General features: G+C 37.8%; 1 protein-coding gene across 1 annotated transcript in view; it reads left to right on the top strand.

Moving 5' to 3' along the window:
- Positions 1-62: 62 nt before the first annotated feature.
- The window catches only part of LOC104168363 (cytochrome c oxidase assembly protein COX16 homolog, mitochondrial), a 36481-nt gene continuing 14020 nt past the window's right edge, over positions 63-22523 (top strand). Inside the window, exons 1-3 of the mRNA XM_009708931.1 lie at positions 63-71; positions 140-217; positions 21993-22055. Of these exons, the coding sequence (XP_009707233.1) occupies positions 63-71; positions 140-217; positions 21993-22055 (150 nt within the window). The remainder of the gene's footprint in view (positions 72-139; positions 218-21992; positions 22056-22523) is intronic.

The following is a 22523-nucleotide window of genomic DNA, read 5'->3' as shown; positions in this document are numbered from 1 at the left end:
CTGTTGTTTCTGTTGGAAGAATAGTAGGGTACCTTGGTGAATGGATTGGGTCAGTATGCGAAATGTTCTGTGTAAGTGTGCAAAGTATTCTTTTTCATAACAGACCTAACAAGTCTGTTTTCATTTTGTTGTTTTTCAGCTGTATCTTGTTGGAGGATCTTTCGGACTCCGTGAATTTGCTCAAATAAGATATGATGTCCACAAACTACATGGCAAGGTAGTTGAAATGTTTTTATTTAGTTTTCATTTCATTTGGTGTCTATACTGTCTTCAAAAGGGTTGCTAGGACAGGCAAACTATTGGGATTCGGGACTTGCCTTTCACCACTGGGCCCTGGGCTACAGCTGAGGCTCTTAGGCAGTGAGCAGTGTAGGTAACAATAAAGGGACTGACATGGTGATGAATCCTTTTACCGTCTGTGAAATGGATCAACATAAATAATAGAAAAATTTTGTTCCTTTGGTTGATTATAAGTGGCAATTCTGAATCCCGAGGAAGAAGTGTAGCACATTTAGAAGGAGGTTATTACAAAGATACTATGTCAGATTTAGGCTAAGAAAACAGATATTTTAAAAGGCTCTGTTTTCAAACAATACTTGGCATTGAGTATATAATGTTAGATAGTTTTCAGGGCTTGGCTTTGTGTTGACTGAGATGAGCAGATACCTTTAACATTGTGCTACATCCAGTTCCTAGAGCTCCGTGAAAGTAACAGGAGCTAGTCTTTACTCAGTATGTCAGAATGTACTATATGGAAGAAACCTTTTGTTAAACGAACTGGAAACCTTCTGAATGAGGGAAATAGCTTGCTTACTAGTGCTACTTACACCTCCAAGTGTAACACTAGTTCCAAATTGCATATGAAATGATCTGAAAGGAGCATGTCAGTTTAGCAGAAAATAATATTGGCTTGCTTTCCCTAACTTTGTAATATGCAAGTCTGCCATTGCAATGCAAAGAGACTTTCTGGTGTCAGTGCGGCTGACTTGCAGGTGGCATGAAGCTTTTTTAAAGACTATATGGCACTCTGTGTAAAAAAAATTTTGTGTAAGACTCTGGACACTGTGGCTTTCTACTGTGGTCAAATCTTTGAGATCCTGAACTTTCGACGGTTTGGAGACACCCTTATTTTGTCTTAGAGACTTGTTGTGGGCCATCTAAATTACTTTAATTATTCCTCATTGTTCCTTGTGTTGCACACCTAGCTGTGGCTTTTGAAGTGCTGTGTGGCCCACTCCCACTCAGTCCTGTATTTGATATAGCCCATAGACAGGGGAGAGTAGTCTTACAAATCTTTTCTTCGGTGCTGTCTTCTGGGTAGTTACTTTCTATCAGTCCTGGGCTTTTAGGACCAGTTGGACCCTTTAAGGTTTTCTCCAACCAGATGGGGATCACAATAGGAGCAGGAATTTGCCTGTTGTGTTTCTGTCAGTTTCTTGGCCAGATTCATACTCAGTGAATTACATTTGACCTCTGCGGTCACCACTGTGACCACAGCCCAGGGAACAAATCTGGTAATAGTTATGCTTATTCAGATCTATGAGGCTCCTTGTCCCAACATTTATAATCAAGGGAAGCATCATTGAATTAGACAGTAGTACATGAAAGCTCTGAGGGGAAGCTACTACACCCTGGAGTTTTTAAGCTCTGAATAGCTAAAAGAGGACATCTGGATTCTGCTTTAACTGGTAATACTTAAGGTTGCAGCATCTCTTTTGTGTGTTCTTTTTCTTTTCATTACAATTTGATTTAGGAATAGGTGAAATTTAAATAAAGAACAATGCAGTATTGGCTGAGAACTAGCAACACCACCTTTGGGCTCATTTGTAGACAGACAAATCAAAGCAATGTGTTCCATTAATTTCTGTTTCTATGTCCATAAAAATAGAGTTAAGAACCATTCTAATTCATTAAATAAGACAGCAAAAGAGATTAGAATGTATTTTAACTGATAAAGAGAAACAAACCTAGTTTAAAATGTACATGAAACTCGGGAAAACAACATTAATCTAAGTAATTTAAAAATTCTTTTAAAAATCCTGGTGGTCATAACATCTGTTTAACTTGTCACTGGTTAAAGTGTTTTTGTGTTGGAGTAGAATATGCTTTTCTGATATAACACACTTTGACTAGCATAAGTCCTTATCAGAACAGGGACATGCATTCCTTTTGGGGGATTGGGCAGTTATATACAGATTGCAATAGGCAGTAAAAATAAATGGGATTTTTTTGTTGCAGTTGCTCCTTTGGAATAATAACAATGTTTAAATAACACTTTTCATACAAGGAACTCCAAAGGATTTCACAGAATTTAAAGGAAATAAGCTTCATAGACTTACTGTCATAAAAAGCAGGATTATTATTTCCATTTTACTGCTGAAAAATGGAGGTTGCAAAAAGTTAAGCAACCCATCCAAAAATAGGCTGGGATTTGTAATACCTGAGTGCATTTATCTTTTTTGATCATGTTTTAAGGATGTGCAAACTATAGTATGCCCCCTTTTGTCAGTATGACTCCTGAACTTGTTTTCTTGCTAATTCAGCTGCTAGATAGACAGAACTTAGACAATCCTTTTGTGGCACATCTTGACTACATTGCAAATGCTACACTGTGGTCCCTTCCCTTCGAAAGTACTTGTCCTTTTCCTTTCTCAGTCTAACCATTCTCATTGTGCTGATAGGGAAACTACATTAGGCAAGTTCTCAGTTGACAATGATATTTCGAAGGAAGTGTTCTAGTAGAATTAGTTTCTGTGTTTCAGTGTCTAAGGGGTTAACTGCCACTTTCTCTTTGTATTCTTGTGGCTTAATGAGAAAAAGCTGCATTAGTGATAATGCCTATGTTATTAATGTAAAACTGGCTTTTGAAAAATGTTCCTTGATAAAGGAATTAAAATTCAAGAGAAAATGGTGATTTGGACTTTTGAGGTTTAGTGGTGATGCATTGGGCTGGGGCTTGGATTAGGATTGGGAGAGAGACAGAGCATAGAGCTGTAGCTGGAGTGGGGCTGGGAAGAGTGTGCAAAAGGAATTCTGTCCTCTTGTTCATTTGGACCGTGGCTTGGGCTGAGGCTCAGCCAATGTGTAGGATAGAGACACAGAGCCTAGAGCTGCAGTTGAAGAGAGGCTGGTAGCCTCTCAAGGACAAGTATTTCATCCATTTGATAGAGCATCTTTGGGTATCAGGGGTTTGTATATGCCTATCTCTTGCAAAAGCGAAAACCCATTATGAGTACAGCTTAATTTTCTCAGGATACCTAGATCAGTCCTATTCCCTCAGCACATTGAGTCTTCTGCATTTAAAGGAAGCTTATTGATGTAAATGCCTGTTTATGCTAGTCAGAATTCTCCTGAAAATAATCAAGGATTTCTCCATGATCTGTTGTTGCCAAAACGTACATTAATGGAGAAATCATTAGGTTAGATAATTGTTTTTTTTTCTGGGAAGAATTTATGCAAAACAAAATTGGTTATAGAAAACCAGGTATGCTTACAGGAAGATCATGTGGAATTAATGGAGAGGAAATGAGTAGGTTTGTATAAGCATTGTTCTCAAATGGAAAACTAGGCCCTTGCTTTGTCTTACTTCTCGTTGTGTATGTAATTGAATAGAGATGCTTATTTAAGGAGTTGTTTTACAGAAAATGTGACCTATTAAATATACAGAAAACATTTCCTTTCAACTAAATAATAATCAATTATTTTTATTTACTGTGTGCCCATTGTTGTAATTTAAGGCATGGTGGAGACTTGCTGATTCAGATCTAATTTTGCATATAAGAATCTCAGACACATGGAATGGTCTGTACTATTGGCTCATAGTTACTGTAGAGGGTTGAAGAGAAGCAACATATTAACTGCCTTGGAAAATCTAGGCTTTCAGCCCATTAGCAAACAATTTAGACTAATAAAATAGAGTTTGTAACCTCTAAAACTTTGTGGGGAAGTGTTACTGCGAGGCAGTAATGAGGAGTGTGGGGAGCGGATAGAACTGAGCAAGTTCCTCAAGGGTAACATGCAGCAGAAGCACTTCTGGGAAAGCTAGAACCTCTAGGTCATTTTGTCAAGAAACAAAACATCAGTTAGCCTTTGAAGTCTGCAAATAGTTCCTGCTGTGGATTATATATGACAGTGTTACTATACTGACCTCTTTAGTGTTTACAAACTATGTAGATCCTGTTCACTTTTCCTTTGTCCTATGCAAAGTGAGTGAACCCTAAAAGTAGAATGCTGAGAAATGAGTATAGTAATGTTTTCTGTCTTACTGAGGCAGAAAGTAGAGGCAGTGAAGAGTCAAAATAACGGAAGTTCAATCTTTTCTCCTACGTCAGTTTCACCCATGAATGAGCTGTTGTACATTAAAATATATATGACCATTGTGTGACCCTCCAGGAATTAAAATCCAAATGAAAATAAAAATACCTGGCCTGTTCTTTCAGAATGCCGTTCTCTATGAGCAATAAAACTGTAAACCCAGAAAGGATATAAAACGAGTGTTGGTGGTCATGTGAAGCATACTCATTACTAAGTGTGCTAGGGGCATAAAGCTTCTTTATGCAGACTGAGTAGATTACCTTTAAAATTTCTGTAAGGGGAATGGCAGTATTTTGAGTGCCTTAGCTAATCTTTTTCACCAATTGACTGTCATGTAATTACCCATGAGATATTGATCATAGACACATGCAAGGTGTTAGTGTTATTGTTTTCAATTCTCATTTATTGCATTTACTCGGTATCTTGAAGTCCTAACTCATGAAATGATATAACTGTGAGGATCTCAGCTTTCATTTTATAATCCTAGATGTTGGAGTTGGGAAGAAGATCATGTATGATTATCCTGGAAGCCTTGCTGTCCTTGAAAAACAAAAATAATGAGGAGTGGAAGAGAAAAGAAGGCTAATAGGATCGCTTATGACACTGACATTTTACTGGTTTACAGCTGTTCTCGTAGTTGGGCTTGATAGTGATTTAAGTGTGTTGACTGGTTGGTTATACTCAGTATTACAGTTTTAGAATATTGTTGGTGGGTCCCTGGTGTTGTCCTTTAGCATTGTGTCTTGAAGCTCATGAATGGGTGTCAGAGGACCCACAGCAGCCTGTGATTTAAATAACTTTCACTGATCCCATTGGAAACCTTATTTCCATCTTGTTCAGGTTCTAGCTTCAGTTCCTTGCTCTAGCGCGGAGCTCCTCTCTGCCTATGAGCAAGTCCTGAATTTTAGTGAGTCTCGCTTTCTCAGTCTGTAAAAGTGAGATAATTAATGCTGTTCTACTTTACATATGTAATGGGAAAGTTAATTAATTGAAATAGAAGGCATTATTTAAATTCAAATGAGTATTTAAAAAAGTATTTCCTCAGGTGAGATCCATTAATTCAAGTGTTTTGGGTCAGGGTGAAATAGTTTAGGAGGAAACAGGAGCAGAGAACCTGACCATTTTCCATGAGGCCGTTGTATCAGGGGAGAACATAACTGGTGTTTGCCTCAGGAAGCTCCAGGAAGTCAGTTCAACATTTTCTCATTATTAGAAGTGGATAATTGAGAAGTGGTATCTGCATATTAGAATGCTTTTGCGTCGCAGTCAAAATGTTACCGTGGTTCACAGACATACTGCAGTTCGTTTCAGACTGTTGAGATGGTGAGAACTGCAGCAGCACACTGTTAAAATGAGGTTGCAACATCCACCCAAAAAGAGGAATAAATTTGCGAATGACTGGACACGACTATGCTGTGTTACTGGCTGGCACATTCATACTGCTGTCGTTATGTAAACTAGCTCAGGTATGTCTACAGGCATTGCACACATAGGCATGCCCTGAAGTATTACAACTAAATTTGCTTGTTGGTTATTGTGTCTGTTTTACCTGCCTATGAACTCCACCTGGATAGGATTTCTGTGCCCCAGCAGAAGTTTGGTTTGTTATTTTCTTTTATTGTGTTTTGGTTTTTTTTTTTTTTTTTTTGTGGTTTTGTTTGTTTCTGAACAATCTGTTGTGTTTCTGTATCACATCCTTTTCTTCCTTTAAATAATGTGTTTCATATGAGGTGAAGATTTTAAAACAAAATCACCTAAACTTCTGAATATGTCTGTAGTATTTAAAATTACACAAATAATGCTGGTTTTTACTTACAGTTGTGGATTGTCAGCAGATTGTCCCCCTCATTAAACATATTGTGAGCTACTAGTGCTGGATAAAGCTGCTTTACTACAAGCTGCCTTGTTTATCTTTTTGAGGACCTTCATCTATGTTAGAAAATGATATTTGCTCTATCTGTAAAGCTATCAAAGGTACTAAGACTTTAACTGAGATAGCAAACAATATTGTAGCAGGATGTAAAGGTGTGTTTTTCACTTTCTTCCTCCAAATCGTTCAATTGACTGAAAATTGCGAGGTGTTTTTATTGCAGTTCTTAATGGATAAGCATCCGTGCTTGAAATCATATTACATCTTGGTGTTCCCAAAGATCGTAAGTCTGACAAAAACTTGACTGACTTCACCATTTCAAGGAGTAATCTGCATAGGCCAAGTCGTTGTGATTGGACTAGACTAGCAAAACGCATGGTGGTGTAGTTTGTTCTAATGACAACTAATGGACTTAACACTATTGCTGCCAGCCCAGGTCCTTCTGTGCACTCAGTTATCTTCTGTGTTCTGCAGGTTTTCTGCTTGATTTTGTTCCAGATGGATTTAGACTCATCCTCTAGACTTCCTGGTGTGCCAACACCTCCTACCAATGCTAAGGTCAATTTAAATTAACACTGTTAGTACTGAAAATACTCTAAATGGGTTATTTGTATTATTAGAGTTAGAGTTAGGGAAATGAAATTTAAACATTCAGTATCTGCTCGGCTAAATGTGTTTGTGGTACTGCGCAGTATGTCAGGGATTCATCTTGCTCATGATTCCATTGTCTTAAATGGAATGCCTAGTTTGAGATAGCTATCCAGGCAGCCCCTATAGATGGTTTGAGAGAAATGCCTCCATAATATGCTTCATTCATTTTAAAAATAGATGCTTGAGAAATACGTTGTTCTCTCTTGACCAATGGAAAAGTAGAGAGATTGAGCTCAACGCTTTATTATTACCAGATTTCAGTGAGATGAGTACCATCCTCAGTGTATGCATATATTTATATTTAAGTTGACCAATGAATGGTAGGTGAGATAAACCTCTGCTTAACTTGAGGTACAGACGAGTTAGGTTTTTGGACACATATCTTAAAGTGGGATTTATTTTCTCTAGAAATGTCCATCTCTATTCAGCTGACTGTAGGAGGAGCCTAAATAGAGACTTTATACTACAAGTCAAAAGTTCAGATAGATAAAATTAGGTGAGATGAAGCCTACCCTGAATATTCTTTCCCTGGAGCTTCATTGACAAACTAGCAGATGGCTTGAAGGTAGAAGAACTCTTATTTAATCTGTTGTTTGTGTCTGAGGTATTCTGTGATTCTGGAGAGTTTCCTCCGTGATTTCATAGGAGGTTGTATTAAGAACATCCTGTTTGATTTGAGTGTGAACAAAATCAGGATATCTTTAATTGGTGTCTGGTGGAATTTTTTGGATGGGAAAGGTATCTTTTCTAAACCTGTCAGTAATGGAATGTGGAATCATTTTAGTGTCTGTCACATCACTGAACTTGGAAGAATAATTAAGTCTTTTCATCTAGCATTTTAGCATTTATTTATTTATAAATGCACCTTCGTGCATTTAATTGGTTTCAGTAAGCTAATTACATGAGCACAGTGTGGCAAAGGATTGATGTTAGTGATTATTGTTTTCTTCTTTTTTTTCCCTTAAGCAGGTCAGGTTGGCCTGAGTCTCAAGTCTAATGAAGACAAACTTTGGCTAATTTCCTTGTGTAAGTAGATTTAGTTGATTTTCAAAGACTAAATTCATTAATGAGCTTGGCCCTAGGTCCTCCAAAAATTAAGAAAATAATGCACTGGAATGTTGTCTGGTGCTTTAGAGAATGTGAGAGGCATACATTTGTGATTGCTTATAGGAGACAAAAAAAAATAATCTTTGTCAGTTGTTTATGTAATGAAGCACATTTTTCTAAATTAAAGCAGACCTTGCTTTCAAGCATGGCCTGCTTAGCGGAGGGTTTTAGAGTTGGATGTTAAGTGAGGCAGCCTGGCTCCTGATTGATGGCTAAGCAGGTGCCCTTATAGTGTCTTTGTTTCTGTTGGCAGGGGGAATTTGGAACTTGTTACATCTTTTGACTATGGTTCAGAATCATCCAAGGTAGTAATTTCAATCCTGCAATATGGCACAGAAATGAAAAGGTAGCAGAGCTTTTCATAATCTGTATTGTGGTGGTACCAGATGTTCAGACGTCAGGTTTTTTTCTTGTTCCAGTTCAGTCCAGAGGGATTGTATGGAAATGAGGTCTTTGTCCATGCTATTCTTGAAGATTTTGAGGTTCAGCTGCTAGTGTTTTTGCATTGATTTCGGCAAAAACTAATCCATGTTGCTTGAGCTTAGATGAGTTCTCCACTTTGTCTCTAAAAAGCTGCTTACTGAATTTGCTATATCAGACAGAGGTGTATGTTTTAATTTTTCAGGCATCCTTTCAGTTTAGCATATTAACCACCATTTTTCTGTAAAAGGCAAATACGGAGTTAGTCTGGGATTCAGTAAGATTTTTGTTGCCCCGTTCTGAGGCTGCCACTGTGTGTATGCTTTTGAATGGATTCCAGTAATTGGATCCGCCTAGACCCACTGCTTATTGTCACCACAAACAGCTTAAAGCACTGTAGGACAGCCTGAAGATAAGGTATTGACCATACCTGCCCTTTCATACCATCTTGTATCAAGTTGAAAAAAAATGGGACCATGGCCATCTAACCTATTCTGATGAAACCAGGAGACCTGTCAATACCAGAAGATTTCTATTAATATCCTGAAACAGGTATGGGCTCTCAAAGTCACAATATGGTGGTTAAAAGTTGGGACAGTCTCATTAAGTCTGGATGTGGTGATATTAATAATCGTAATATAGAGATTATTTTGGTAATATGTGTGTTCACTGATGAAGAATTAAAGCTCTACTTATTTTTAACTTTGAAATATGTAGTTTTTAAATGAATGTTTCGTTTCAGTCTTGTAACATTGTGCCAGCATAATTTTTTGGCAGTGAATATGAAAATGTATTGTTAATGATACTGAATTTGGCCAGAGACCCTAAATGGTAATATTCAGGGTTTCCATGATAAAGTGTTTCACTGAATCCTTGTCAAGCTTTTTAAAGTTTGTTTGGTTGTTGTTGTTGTTGTTTTAATGAAGAAAAGCATTTAGCTATCAGCTTCCATGTATGCAGCAGTTACTACTACTGTAGAAATTGCAGGTTTTTTCTGCCGTCCATGCTAGGATGTCATGCTATATCCTATATTTAAGGATACATTAATAAACATCATTTAATCAAAAATGGTATGTCTCTGAGAGGCAGAGAGGTCTTGTGCCTTTTATAAAGATTGGGAAAATTGACTTAAAGTTTCAGGGGCTTAGTATCTGTCTAGATCTAGAGTTTTGATTCTTAAAACTTTCATTCTGCGGCTACCTGGATGTGTATTGCTTTTGGACTGAAGATCCTTTATGTACCTAAATTTCTGCTTTTGGCCAAGCTCTATAGTACCATAATTTTCATGGTGCTGCATAGCTTGGCATCTATTAAATATATAGAAGATCTTTTATGCTCCATTAAATAGATGTTCCTCAATTTGTGTTAGCTGAGACACGAGTACTGCTAAGTGAGCTGTTGAGTACCACTTACGAGGCTTCACACAAAATGGCTGTGGAAGTAGGGATGCTGCTTCCTGTGACCCGTTGGTTCAGCCAGAGGGCAGGTAGCCAGGACATGGATGAGAGTTTCAAGGCATATCTCCTTTCTCTGGGAAACATGCAGTAACCGTTGATTGCCTGGAACTGCAGGCATCATCAGCTTTCCTTTGTAAAAACTAATCTCTGTATGGAATAGTTAAGAAATTGGAAGAATGAGGGAGAAAATGTGATTGTGACCTAGTGGTTAGATTATATATGTGAAGTAGAGGAAACCTGTTTTTTAATTCCTATGCCATTTAGCTTTTCTATACTTTTATCAAATGATTATTCAATATTAAACACCTTGAAGGAGGGCCCCCTTTTGTCAGGGCATTGCTCTTTGAAATGAGGGATTTGTTCTTTTTCTTTAAAATAAACAAACCATGGTTCACCTCGCTCTGAGATGGCTAAAGACTATGAATCCTAACTGGAAGGAGATATCTTCTCAATTCTCAGGATAAGTTGTCTAGTACTTAGAAACTTAGAAAAAACTCTTCAGCCTTTCCTCTTGTCTGTCTGTGGTTACTGCTGCCCTAATTGCTGCCCAGTGCATATCCCCTTTCTAAGCATCTAAACCTTCTCTTGCCTTTTTTTTTTTTCCCTTTGGTTTCCTGAAGTCTAATTCAGGCTGTGGATTTTGCTACACAACCAGGTGCTAGGTCGCTGTAAATCCAGTTCTGAATCTTCAGATGTGTGTTCTAACACATATGTGCCCATCACTATTTACCTATGTTGAACTAGTAAATACCTTGGTGACCCTATGCGTTGTTCCAACTTTCTCATATGCATATGGAAGTTGTGGGTGCACTTAGGAGGTTGCCTTAGAGCGAGTGCTTCATGTGAAAGCATATTTTTATATTTATGTCCGGGAAATTCAGGACAGAATTTGGATCCTCTCTGGCATGTCGTATTCCGGGGTACTCAGTAAAGGGAGTGCATGTATGTTCTACATGCAAGGTAACTCTTTGTTCAGATGCACAGAAGTCCTGGTGGGTATACATTGTCCAGGATTTCCAAGCATCAAGCAGCCGCGTTTGAGCTACCACTTGACTATGCTGCCCAGCGTCAGGAAATTCCAGGCAAATGGCCAAATTTGTCTTTTTTTTTGCCAGAACAGAATTTCTGTTTGGAAAAAAAGGGCTGTGTCTGAAGAAACCTGGACATCTGGCAGCTTTACATCAGATTATTGAGCTTCTCTGTGATAAAATACAAAATAGATTACAAGTATTAAGAGTTCCTTCTTTTAAACAGAAGCCATTTTTCCATTTCATAATTCTTGATCGTGTTTCTGTTGTCAAGATTAGATTCAGATGAAGAGAAGGTTATTAACTGGAGAAACTCATTCTGATGCCATTGCAAGTGGAACTAATTTCAGTACATGAAATGTTGATAGCTTTCAGATTTTTACATTTTATATGTTACCAAGAATTCTGTTTGGTTGCTTTAAATCCTGTCACATTGCCACAATTAATTACTGGTATTTTTGCCTTGCAATTGAAGTGATTACAAGCATGTAATTTAGCGTCAGGCAGCTTTTAGCCAAAACATAATTTAATATCCAGCTGTTTTTCCCCTCACCTCCCTCAAGCACCAGAAAACATCTAGCTTTCCAGGCTCATCTTGTGAAGCCAATAGTCATGGTGTCAGTGGATTGAAGCTCAAACAGAAGTGCTGGGGTCCCATCCCTAGGTGAGGATTTTCTGCACTTCTGGACTTGTAGATCACTGCAATTTTTACCAAGAAAGTATTGGAAACCCTTTGCCCAGGAATGTTTCCATTTTAAGTACAATCTCTGTCTAAATGGACCTTTACTTTCTTCTCCTTTGTGTTTTGAGGCTAGAAAGCCTCCAGTCAGTTGGTTCTGTTGCAAACTATAGCTATGCAGCAGTCTGAAAAAGCAGGGCCCAAACTCGTACCTGGAGTACAGCCACTAATGAGAGGGGAAAATACATAATCTGTCTCTTCAAATATCTGTCACTGCAGAACGCATTTATAGGTTTGCTTCTGATTCTATAGGTGATAGATTTTCCCCAGAGCCAGCACTGAACCTCCTGTATGTTGTGTCAGGCAGAGCTTAACTGCCTTTTTTTGATGAGGCATAAAAATGAGACTTTGCCTTTAGAACCTTAATGAGTGCTGAAATTAATGTTGTAGCTGGTACAACATCATGTCTTGCTTCCCTAGAGCACAGCTCCAGGAGGGTAGAAGGTATCTGAGATTGTACGTTGTCCCTGTGCGAGTAGATGGGCAGCTATGGGGTCAAGAAAGTCCCTCCACTTTGCCACCCTCAAAGACTATGTGTGCTATTCGTAAAGCCTACCAAGCATAAGCCCCGGGGATGATTCAGTGCCGGAGACTAATGTAGGTATTCCCAGAGGAACCTCTCTTTCTTCATTGATTACAGAGAGAATGTAGGAATACAAGCTTTCTGGATATTGCATAGAGAAGAGAGATTACTTGGCTTATTAATATCTAAAATGTATGAATTAAAATCTTTTCCATTCATAATTCCCACTGAATTTGGTGGAATTGTTTTGTTAATGTTGGATGTTTAGCCCTTGTAAGTACATCAGGCATAAAAGGAAAACAGTAACTTTGCTACTTGTGTTTTAAATTTAATTACCCCAGATCTTATTGTTACAACTTTCTCTAATGTACCCATCAGAAAGTCTTAGGCAGGTAAGCGTGTTACTTATTAAAATTAGTGACAAAATATCTTTCAAAAGAAAATAGTGCATGATGTACAAATGTATTGCAAATTCTAGTAATCTAAAATATAGGTAATTTGAAAGATGAAAAGCTTTCTGTAAGTGCAAAGTATTAGAAAGTGCTTTTTCTTCTTACTGTAAAACTTCACTAGATGTCAGTGTGGAAAGTATTTTTACTTAAATGCTATGTGAACCATAGAATGAGAAGTGTTAATTCCTTTAGCACATGCAGATTTAGGATGGCAATTATTAGAATTTTGTAGTCGGGGCGTTTCTCAATTCATAGTTTGTAGAAACGCAGTTTCAGAAGAACAAAAGTGATTTTCATAAGTTCATACTGAATTCTGAAAATTGTTTCTGTTCAAATAGACATTAAAAAGTCAACATTTGTTTCAGTACTTACAGAAAGTTTTGAGATCTGTATTATAAATCAAAATGGCATTTTAAAACATAATTAAAACCGATTTTTAGAGTTTAAAAACTAGCAGACTTTTTGGGTTTGTTTTATATTTTGATTATTCTGAGTCAGCAAAAAATTTAATGTATATTTTCTTGCTGTTGGTTTGTGAAAACTGGACTTGTTTGTATGAGGGTAGCAAGTACATTTTCAAGTGGCTCAAGACAGGGCTTAGGCATTAACTCATGCATTTAGAAAAGAAAAAATGCATATATATTTATATATGTTTGATTAAGGAAAGCATTCCTAATCTGTAAGTGTGGTTGTGCATTCTTTTAACTGTATTATATGTCTATGTGGCATTTGAGGAATCAGGCTATCTCTGTTCCTACATGAGAAGGCTGGCCGGTTGGTTTTTTTTGGGTGGTTTTTGTTGTTGTTTTGTTGAAGCTTAAGTGCTTCTATTGGAGCTTTAAGGTTTGAGCTCCTATGAGATAATTAGACTTTTCCCTTTAAATTAATTCCTTTGTGTTTCTGAACTGATACACCAAGCAAAAGATAATGGTTTAGATATTGTCAGGTGCCTTTGGTTTTGCTATATTGTTAAAGTAAGCTGCTGCCAGGACTAGTTTACCAGGATGAGCCTAATTGAACAGTCAGCGAACACCTGAACACAAGTATTTCTGCTGAAGTACAGAACTAAAGAGGACACCCTCTCCAATCCTATTCTGTCTGCCAGTAGAGCAATGAAAAGATTAAGACGAGGAACACAGTCTGCTTGCATGCTGGCTTCCACTGCCAATTTGCGATTTTTCTCTTGAAGTTACTTGCTTTTAACAGAAACTTAAGTGCCCTTCCTGTTTTTTGGAGTTACCACAAAGAAGTTGATTCTGCCCAGAGTTAGGCTATGACTTAGGGAGCAATGAGGAAGAGCTTAAGCTATATTTACACTAATTTTCCAGCTTTAACTTGCGTACTAGGTACATCGCCATTAAAAAGCGATCTCTTAAAAATATGAAAACAAAGGTTGACTCTGCAGGAGTTGCATCTAAAAGTTGTATTTTGTCTTCATTATTTCTAGCTATGAAGTATCTTCCATTTAGAGGGAAGAAGGGGTTTTTTTTGCCTAAATGCTGGCATCACAAACTCACACTCTGTGTGAGTCCTTACCTACACCTTAGGTATGCTTTCAGTAGCATGTCTATAGCTCTCAGAAAGTTGGTGTGGATAGAACCTAACAACCCTATAATTTGGGTACAGCAAGTCATTCTTTAGTAAATACTCAAGAACTCACATTAAAGTTCCTTTTGTATTTGTACAGCTTGTATTCAAACTAAACCTTTTGCTTTTGCCAGTAAAGATCACATGATTCTGAATGCAGGAGTTTGACATTTTTCATATGAGAACTGGACTTTCCTTTTGCATACATTGGTTAATGCTGTACTAATAGTAACTAAATAATATGGTGATGGGTTAACTGAAATATGCCAAAAATGCATTTGAAAATGTAAATGTCAAATACATGTATTAACAGCAGATACATCATAAGTAATTTTGAGTGGTTTGTTAAAACATTGCAAAGAGCTTGCATGTAAGTTAAGGTATGATGAAACCAATATTTAAGAACTTAAAGTATTTTAGTAGATTTCATTAATTTTTCATGAATTATACCCACACATTGAGGAGAAGAAAAGTAATTTTTTTAAGTACTGCTTTATGTAACATATCCTTTTACTGAACTGATACCTTAAGGGCATTTAGTTTATGTCCTGTACTTCATGATGTTTAAGTGGCTGTAGCAGGACAGGTGTAGCATACTAAAGAGACTTTACAAAGGCACCTTGAGAAATTGTCTTTTAGTGTTTTTGAAATAGGCGACTTATTCCTCTTGCTGCTTTCTCTGTCGATGTTTTGTGATGACTGACTCAGCAAATTCTGCAACTGTTGTTCCAGGCTAAGAATCTTGTGACCAGTGGTCCACATTATGGCTCACATGAAAGAAAGTGCTATTGCCTTACTTTTCACCCCTTTCTGTGATGATAAATAAATGCATTAAATCATCAGATAGTAAATCAGGCTGAACTGCTCTTGCCTTTCTTGCATAGTTTACACCATGGATCTTCAGCATGTTTTATCCATTTCACCTGGGAGGTCTTAACACTTTTGTTTCTTTTTTGGAAGAAAGTAAAAGGGAAATTTGGGAAAAAATACTGTGCAGAATACTTAGCAAGTTCCTCCCTTTGTGCTGTTGGGTTGCAGGGAAACCAAGATGTAACATTTTTTTTGCCAGGCGTGAGATCCTGTACTGGAAAGCTCTGCCGTTCTGACTTTAAGGTGAGAGGTGTGGTTGGGTCTGTATTAGAACTGATTCATCTTTATGCATGCAGCAGAATTTGCTTTTCGTTGCAGAGACCTTTCAAAAACAGCAAGGGTCTTGCTGTTAGTTCTGGACTTGTGTGGGGTTTTTTCCTCTATTGGAATATTTTGTTTTATAGTGGAAGGAACAGTTTTTGCACTGAATTTTAACTGTGAAATGAAATTTATGCTACCATACTCAGAGCCAAGGTTTAAGGCAGTAGTTTATGTTTCATAAATCAAATAAATAAATGTGCACCTGCAAATCAAGCTGGATGTGAAAGCATACAAATCATTGATTAAATGCTTGAGTACTTTCTTGGAACTGAAAGCTATAGAACCTTTGTTAGTTTTGATGACCTTATATATGAGAAATCTAGATATGCTTAAGTGCTTGCTGAAGTATGCGATGGTTTGGTCATCTTATTAGCCTTTAACTTAATTGCATTTCCAATGGCATTATCATGTGAAAATGTATGGTCCAGAGTCTGAGATTGTAGGTCTTTTTGTGATCCATCTGGAAGCAAGTAGAAGATTTGGATTTTGAGAGATTACTGGTGCACCATGTACTGTAACTGGGAATTGCTGCTGTAGTAAGATTTTTATAGCACTCCTTTGGAAATGTCTGCATTAATTTCTGTCAGAGGTTGGATGAAATATTTTTTTGTTTAATTGTCTGTATTCTATGCAGATCTCAGGAAAAAGTAAAAGGACAGAAAGGCAGGTTTTGCATGTAGTCTCAACTGTCTCCCCAGCATTCAGAAGTACTCCTATCCAAACATATGCAGTAGCCTTACCTAAGTGTTTTTCATGTATTAAATATTATAAATAATGTAGTTAAAGGATGTTGTGAATGTAGTTGCATGAAATGGTATGTTTTGCCTTGCCCTTCTCTCTTACCAAAGACTGTATGCCAAAGAGTTTGGCATAAGTACAACTGTTGTTGTACTTTACAACCTTTACAAGCTTTGTTCCTTTAATTCCTTCAGTAGCACGGCACTCAGCTTGACTGTAGTTTACACTGCACTTCCTAAGTCCTGGGATTTATCCTCTCTTGTCTACAGCTTCTCACTCTGCTCGTAAACCACAATTTGGAATATTTATGATGCAGACTTTTGTAGCAATTTATGGGAGTCTTTTCTTCTCAAGAAAGATTAAAGTTGACTGATCCATGCAAGATTGCTTAGAGGAGTTAGGCATATGATAAATGTTTTCAAAGAAGATATTCTATATGGAGAGCCGGAACTGGTGGTTCTGGTTTACTCCAAGTTTAAAAAAATGAGTGGGGAGAACAAAATGAGAAATTTCATATAAGCAGTCATTTTGTGGGCTCTCTGTGTTGTGGATACTGCAGGAGAATTGTGTCCCATCTATTTATGCTGGTGTGAGCATATGAAAACAAAGAAAAGCTTAATTCATGTTCATTACATTGAAGGCATCATACTTCCCCACTTCCAAAGTAAAAGATGAAATGTTTCTCAGTGGGATATTATTTTGTGGAGGATAGGGTAGGAAAGGATACTCATGTTTTAGTAAAAATAACTAACTAGTTTCAGGGTAGAAACATCTTCTGCCACCTTCTGGAAATGCTTGCTAGAGGGAAAGTTTTGTAAGACTTTGGCATACAAATATTTGGTCAGTACATGCCAGTCTCTGGACACAAGTATGCAACTTACTGCACTGAGTTATGTGAGAGGAGACTGTTAAAAGGACAGTGTTCTTCTCATGACATGGTTGTCTCCTGACAGTTTCCTTGTGTAGCAATTGAACCCTTAATTTTAGAAGATGTAATATATTTGAGACTTGGTTTGCGCTCAAACCCACAGCCACAAATAGTAAGTGGACGAATAAATAATAATGGTTATAGCCGAGAGAGAGACTGCTTGTGAAAGTGGGCTATTTAAATTACAGATCCAAGCATATGTGTATTGTGGACAACTGGGATGCTACCCTGAAAATTAGAAAGTGAATCAGCTTGCTTCTCCTCTCTGAATGCTGAACAGGAGTGATACTGCTAATCTGCTTTGTATTCCAGTGTTTCATAGAATTGTCAAATGGTTTGGGTTGGAAGGGACCTTTAAAGGTCATCTAGTCCAACCCCCTGCAATGAGCAGGGACATCTGCGACTAGATCAGGTTGCTCAGAGCCCCATCCAACCTGACCTTGAATGTTCCCAGGGATGGGGCGTCCGCCACCGTTCTGGGCAACCTATTCCAGTGTTTCACCACCCTCATCGTAAAAAATAAATTCTTACACCTAGTCTAAGTCTACCTTCTTTTAGTTTAAAACCATTACCCCATGTCCTATCACAACGGGCCCTACTAAAAGTTTGTCTCTATCTTTCTTATAAGCCCTCTTTAAGTATTGAGAGGTCACAATAAGGTCTTCCTGGAGCCACCTCTTCTCCGGACTTAACAACCCCAACTCTCTCAGCCTTTCCTCATAGGAGAGGTGTTCTATCCCGCTGAATATCGAAAGGGGATAGTGATAGTGTTCTTTGGGTTCCTTTGTGGAAGAGCTATCCTTTCCATGTCCTGAGGGTAAAGTTAGCGATATTCACAAATTTCACCGTTGCTCTCTGTCTGTATTATTTGATTCTGAACCAAAATGAATGGTGGTCACTGAGGATCAGCACAAAATTGTTAGCTAGAGAACTTTTTTACTAGCAGAACATTTAGATGTATGAGTCTACCAGAAATATTTGTGTCACAAACAGAAATTTTCCTTTACTGAAAAGGGTGGAGAGAGGCCAAGAGTTTATCACGGTGCACTGCAGGAGTCCCCGGTTTGGTAGGGGCTGTAAGCACCAGGTATTCCTGCTTTGCTCTGAAGTGGTGCCCCTGGTCTGCATCCTGAGGTGCACCTTTTTTTCCCACTCAGAAATTCTATCCATCTTCTAATTGAAAAACTGAAATGTCAGCCTAAAAATGAGAAGTGGCAGCCAGATTTTAAAAGGATTTTAGGTACTTATAGCCTCAAATAGCTACCTACAAAGATTTCTAAGAATAATTTTGTGCTTAACTCCTATTACTTCTAGCAGCCTAAGAATATTTTTAAAGTCTTTATCTTTGGAACCTTTTGAAGTTTAGTAAGGGTAAATCTGAAGGAACACGGAGTGTGAAATGGGACAAAATTCTAATTTGAAAACTTGGTTCTTAAACCTTTTTTGAGGTTTGCGTATATACCTGCCCTTGTACTTTGATGTAATATGAAATAAGCCTGGATAGTGCAAAATACTCTGAGAATGTTTCATTCATTTTTGCTGCAAGTGCTACATGGGAAAAAATAAAAACAATGCCCCAGAATAAAAAAATAGTAAAGCCTTGAAAAACGGTATTTACAGTATTGGTTTTGAAGCCTTGCAGACAGCTTCTCATGAAAGCTGCCTGAATACTTGCATCAATTATTTCAGTAGTTTTCCAGTAAGAATTTAACGTGAAGTTATGCTCTAATTAGAAGTCCACACATCTTTGAATTCCATATTTAGAGACAAGGCTTGAATTTAAATGGATCTTAAATCTGAGATTTTGCCTGACAAGGAGTCCTCTAGTGTAAAAGGGTATTGTCTTCTGTTCCTTCCTGCCTTCTAAATAATGGTGCAGAGGACACTGCCAGGCTGTTAACGGCATTTGGGCATATTTAGTAATAGGGATTTGTATTCATAATTTAGCTGATGATTCATTTGCCGGTACATATCTGAATACTTTTAGCTCATTTGGCAGTATGTGCGTTGGCATAGCAGTCATCATGGAAGCAAAATATATGTGTTTGTATTTGGATCTTGTGGCAGATGTGTAATATAAAGGAGCTACCACTTTGGCAAGGCCACTTTCCTGGCTCTGCCCACGTTTGAAGTGTTCCCTGGTTATGATCTGTGATTGTGGCTCATGCTGATGTTTATCTGCCTTTTCAGAATGAAAATAGCACTGTTCTGTTCTCCTTTGTTTTGTTCTTGTGATGTTGCAAAGATAGTGCAGCATGGTACAAACACTGTGGAAACAGAACTTTTTAATAGACTTTTTCTCAACTGCCGTGTTAGTTCTGAAAACAATTTGTAACCTGTCTGTCTCCATTTGGCAACTGAAAAGCAGGGGTTTGCAACCAAGGCTTTAGAACATGCAGATGACTGAATTTCTGTGTAGAGTCAAGTATGTTTAAATTGCTCTAGGTGGGTAAGTATGTAGAGAACAAAAAAGGTAAAGATAAGAGCAAATACATACTTGTTCCTTTTTTTTTTTGGTGGATCTTCAAGCAAAGTAGTATGTTTTGCAGAGTGGACTTAAGTCTTTCATGTGACGCTATGTTAAATATTAACAGCTTGCCAGGATGTGTGTATAGTTTGCCCTCAAAACAGGGTTCAACTACTCTTTTTTGGTAAGTTAATTTGCTGACTAAAATTCCTACTTCTAGAGAAGTAGTTTCTTGTTACTTCTCATTTACAGGATGACTTTTTTCTGAGAAATTTCAACTAGCTTCCTTCATTTCTGCATTTTTGTCAATATTAAAACTACAGCATCCAGCAGTTGTGAGTATTGGGGTGCTGTGTCTCAGTTTTAGCTAGTCTTCTCCCTTTGTGCAGACAGAGGAGAATGAATACATGAGGAGATCTGGGGACAGAAGGGCCTGGAAGGGAAGAGAAGCAGCAGTAACTTTACTGCTTGTTTCCCTTTACCTTACACAAATGTGTCCGTGCAAACATGACACGTTAAAAAAAAACACACTAAAAATTACTAAAATAAAACTTGATAATGGGGATATTGAGCTGTCTTTGTAGGTTAAATTCTGGCTGTGGTTAATTAAGTAAAAATGCTGCTCCAACCACGTTATTTTGCGTGCCATATTATTAAATGAAGGGAAAACATAGGAGGAAAAAAAGTCTTTTGCTGCTTTGCTTGCTGGAGCATTTATTTCCCCTTGTCCGTACGTGTATTGCGAGAACACCAAGCATAACAAATAGTGTTTGCATTTAGTTCTGAATACAGTGAAGTCCATGATCACTATTACCTCTGTGAAAGCAAGCTCCAAAGCCTGTCTGGCTGCCCAAAGAGTTAGCATTTCTGCAGGTGTGATGGATGGGTTTGTTGTTCTAATGAAGCATGGCTGTTGTTGGAGGTCGTGGTCACAGGAGAAAGGCGATCCATCTTTAATGAGGGGCAGTCCTATGGAGGCCTTGAATGCCAAGGAGAGATACAGCATTTCATTTTTTATTTGATGTAGATGGCCAGTGCAGAGACAGTAGCTTGTTTTACAAGGGTTTTTTTTAATTACAAAGAAAGTGAGAGCTGTATCCTGCAGAAACTTTAACCGTTTTAGATGTTTTGGCTTAGTTCCGAAGTGTAATGAGTCTGGAGGTTGCAAGTGCTTGTATTTCTATGGCCAGATCTCTGATCAGATAGGGACATCAAACCTCTGGCCATGCACAGATGGTGTTAGACTTGCCTGTCTGAGCATCCTTGGGAATTGAGGTCTCACAGGCTGCATACTAACTAGCAGGCAGTGTCTGTAATCAAGGGGAACACTATGGCCTAGGGAAATTCCTCAGAGCAATTCCCACCAATACAGGTAGTAGGTGTGTATTTTAAGTACCTCTGAGGATCAGGAGCTTGTGTTGGGGCAGAATCTGGAGGCAGATTTTCTCATTGACCAGGCAAATTCTATAATTTGTGTTCCCTCCTTTTTGTTTTCTAGACTACCTATAGACATTTGAGGTTGGTTGTGACGAGGATAACTGGGCCCTTTTAATTCAGATCAAGAAGCAGCAAATTAAAAATAACAACTTTTCTTCACTAAATTAGTTCTAGTTGGACTAGCGTACCATGGATGTAGAACTAAACATATTACCAGTCTCCTTACACATCTGGTTTGTTTAACACGGGTTGTATTTAAGGTCTGAAAATGAGAATGTTTTCTCATGGTAGATTTATTTGATATTTTAATTGATTAGCCTGAAGACTGTGTCTGAATACTGCATATGTGGCTGATGTCTGTTTGAGAACATAAAACATTCTTTCTCTAAGCATGAAGAATGCTAATTATCTTCCCCCTTTTGCTTCTACTCCTAAGCCTGTGGGAGACAGATGCAAAGGGAGGGATGAACATAACTTCTTCTGGGCTTGGAAGAAGTTAAAACATGGATACATCTGCTGTGGTTCACTGACATTTCTGTTGTTAGATTTGTTCTTTGAACAAACTTCTTTGAAAGGTGGCAGGAATCACCAGCATTGTCAGTACAGAATGAAAACTAGGAAAGAGCTGTGTGTCCACCAGAAAATTGGAAGTTTGACTCATCCTTAGACTGAAAACCAGAATATATTGTATACCTATTCACTGAACACAACATTCAGGAGTAAAATATGTAATGCGTTCACAATTTTCTCTTTCTTGGTCTTTCTTGATTCATTTGTTTAAGGCTTTGTTTAGTTTCAGAGTTTCAAACTAAACAGTTACAGATCTAAGATAATGCAAGTGCAGGGCTAGTTACAAATGTGCTTCCTTTTTGATTTGAAAAGTTTGGATGTTGACCTGTTTCTTTTCAGCCCAATTTTTGTCCTGTGTTCGTCATCCTGGTATCTGAACAAACAGCACATAATCTCATTCAGAGGAGGGGATGGTTTGTATGTACCAGTATTTAGTTTATTTAAGGTTAAGATTTCTTTTTAAAAAAATTCTTAAAAGCAAACATTTTTGCTGTATTTTTGTTTGTCTTGCAGGTTGATCCAGCTTTGAAAGAAAAATTAAAACAGAACACTGTGACACTAGAATCTGAATATGAGGTAAAATAAATTTGTTGCTTGGGGCTCATAACCTTGGCTACCCTTGATTACCCTGGCCGCTGGTGGGTTGTATCTGTCCCTAACTAAAATTAGATCAGCCATCTGCCTTTGACTCACTGATGTCCAATAAAAACAAGGTTTTATGTAAAGAAAGGTTTTTGAACATGCAATGCTTCTTTCTGAACACAGCTTTACTTTGATGTCCAGGTGCCAAGTACAGTGGTACAAATAAATTCCACTGTTTCTGTGGTTAACCGAGGCTATAAATGTAGAGCTGATGTTGGCCTTGGACAGAGTGTGTATATGTCAACACTTCTACTGCATGAGTTTTGATGATCTTTAGAACAAATTAGTGAACAATGGGCTTAACGTGCTCCCTGTTATTTCTTGTTTCTGAAACTTACGTGTATCTTTCAAACAACTGCTGTTCCTTTTTCACTATTTCACAAAATTTTAGAGAAATATTTC

Source organism: Cariama cristata, unplaced genomic scaffold (assembly GCF_000690535.1).
Source record: "Cariama cristata isolate BGI_N322 unplaced genomic scaffold, ASM69053v1 scaffold9301, whole genome shotgun sequence".
Lineage (NCBI taxonomy): Eukaryota > Metazoa > Chordata > Aves > Cariamiformes > Cariamidae > Cariama > Cariama cristata.
This window is presented reverse-complemented; position numbering and strand designations above follow the sequence as displayed.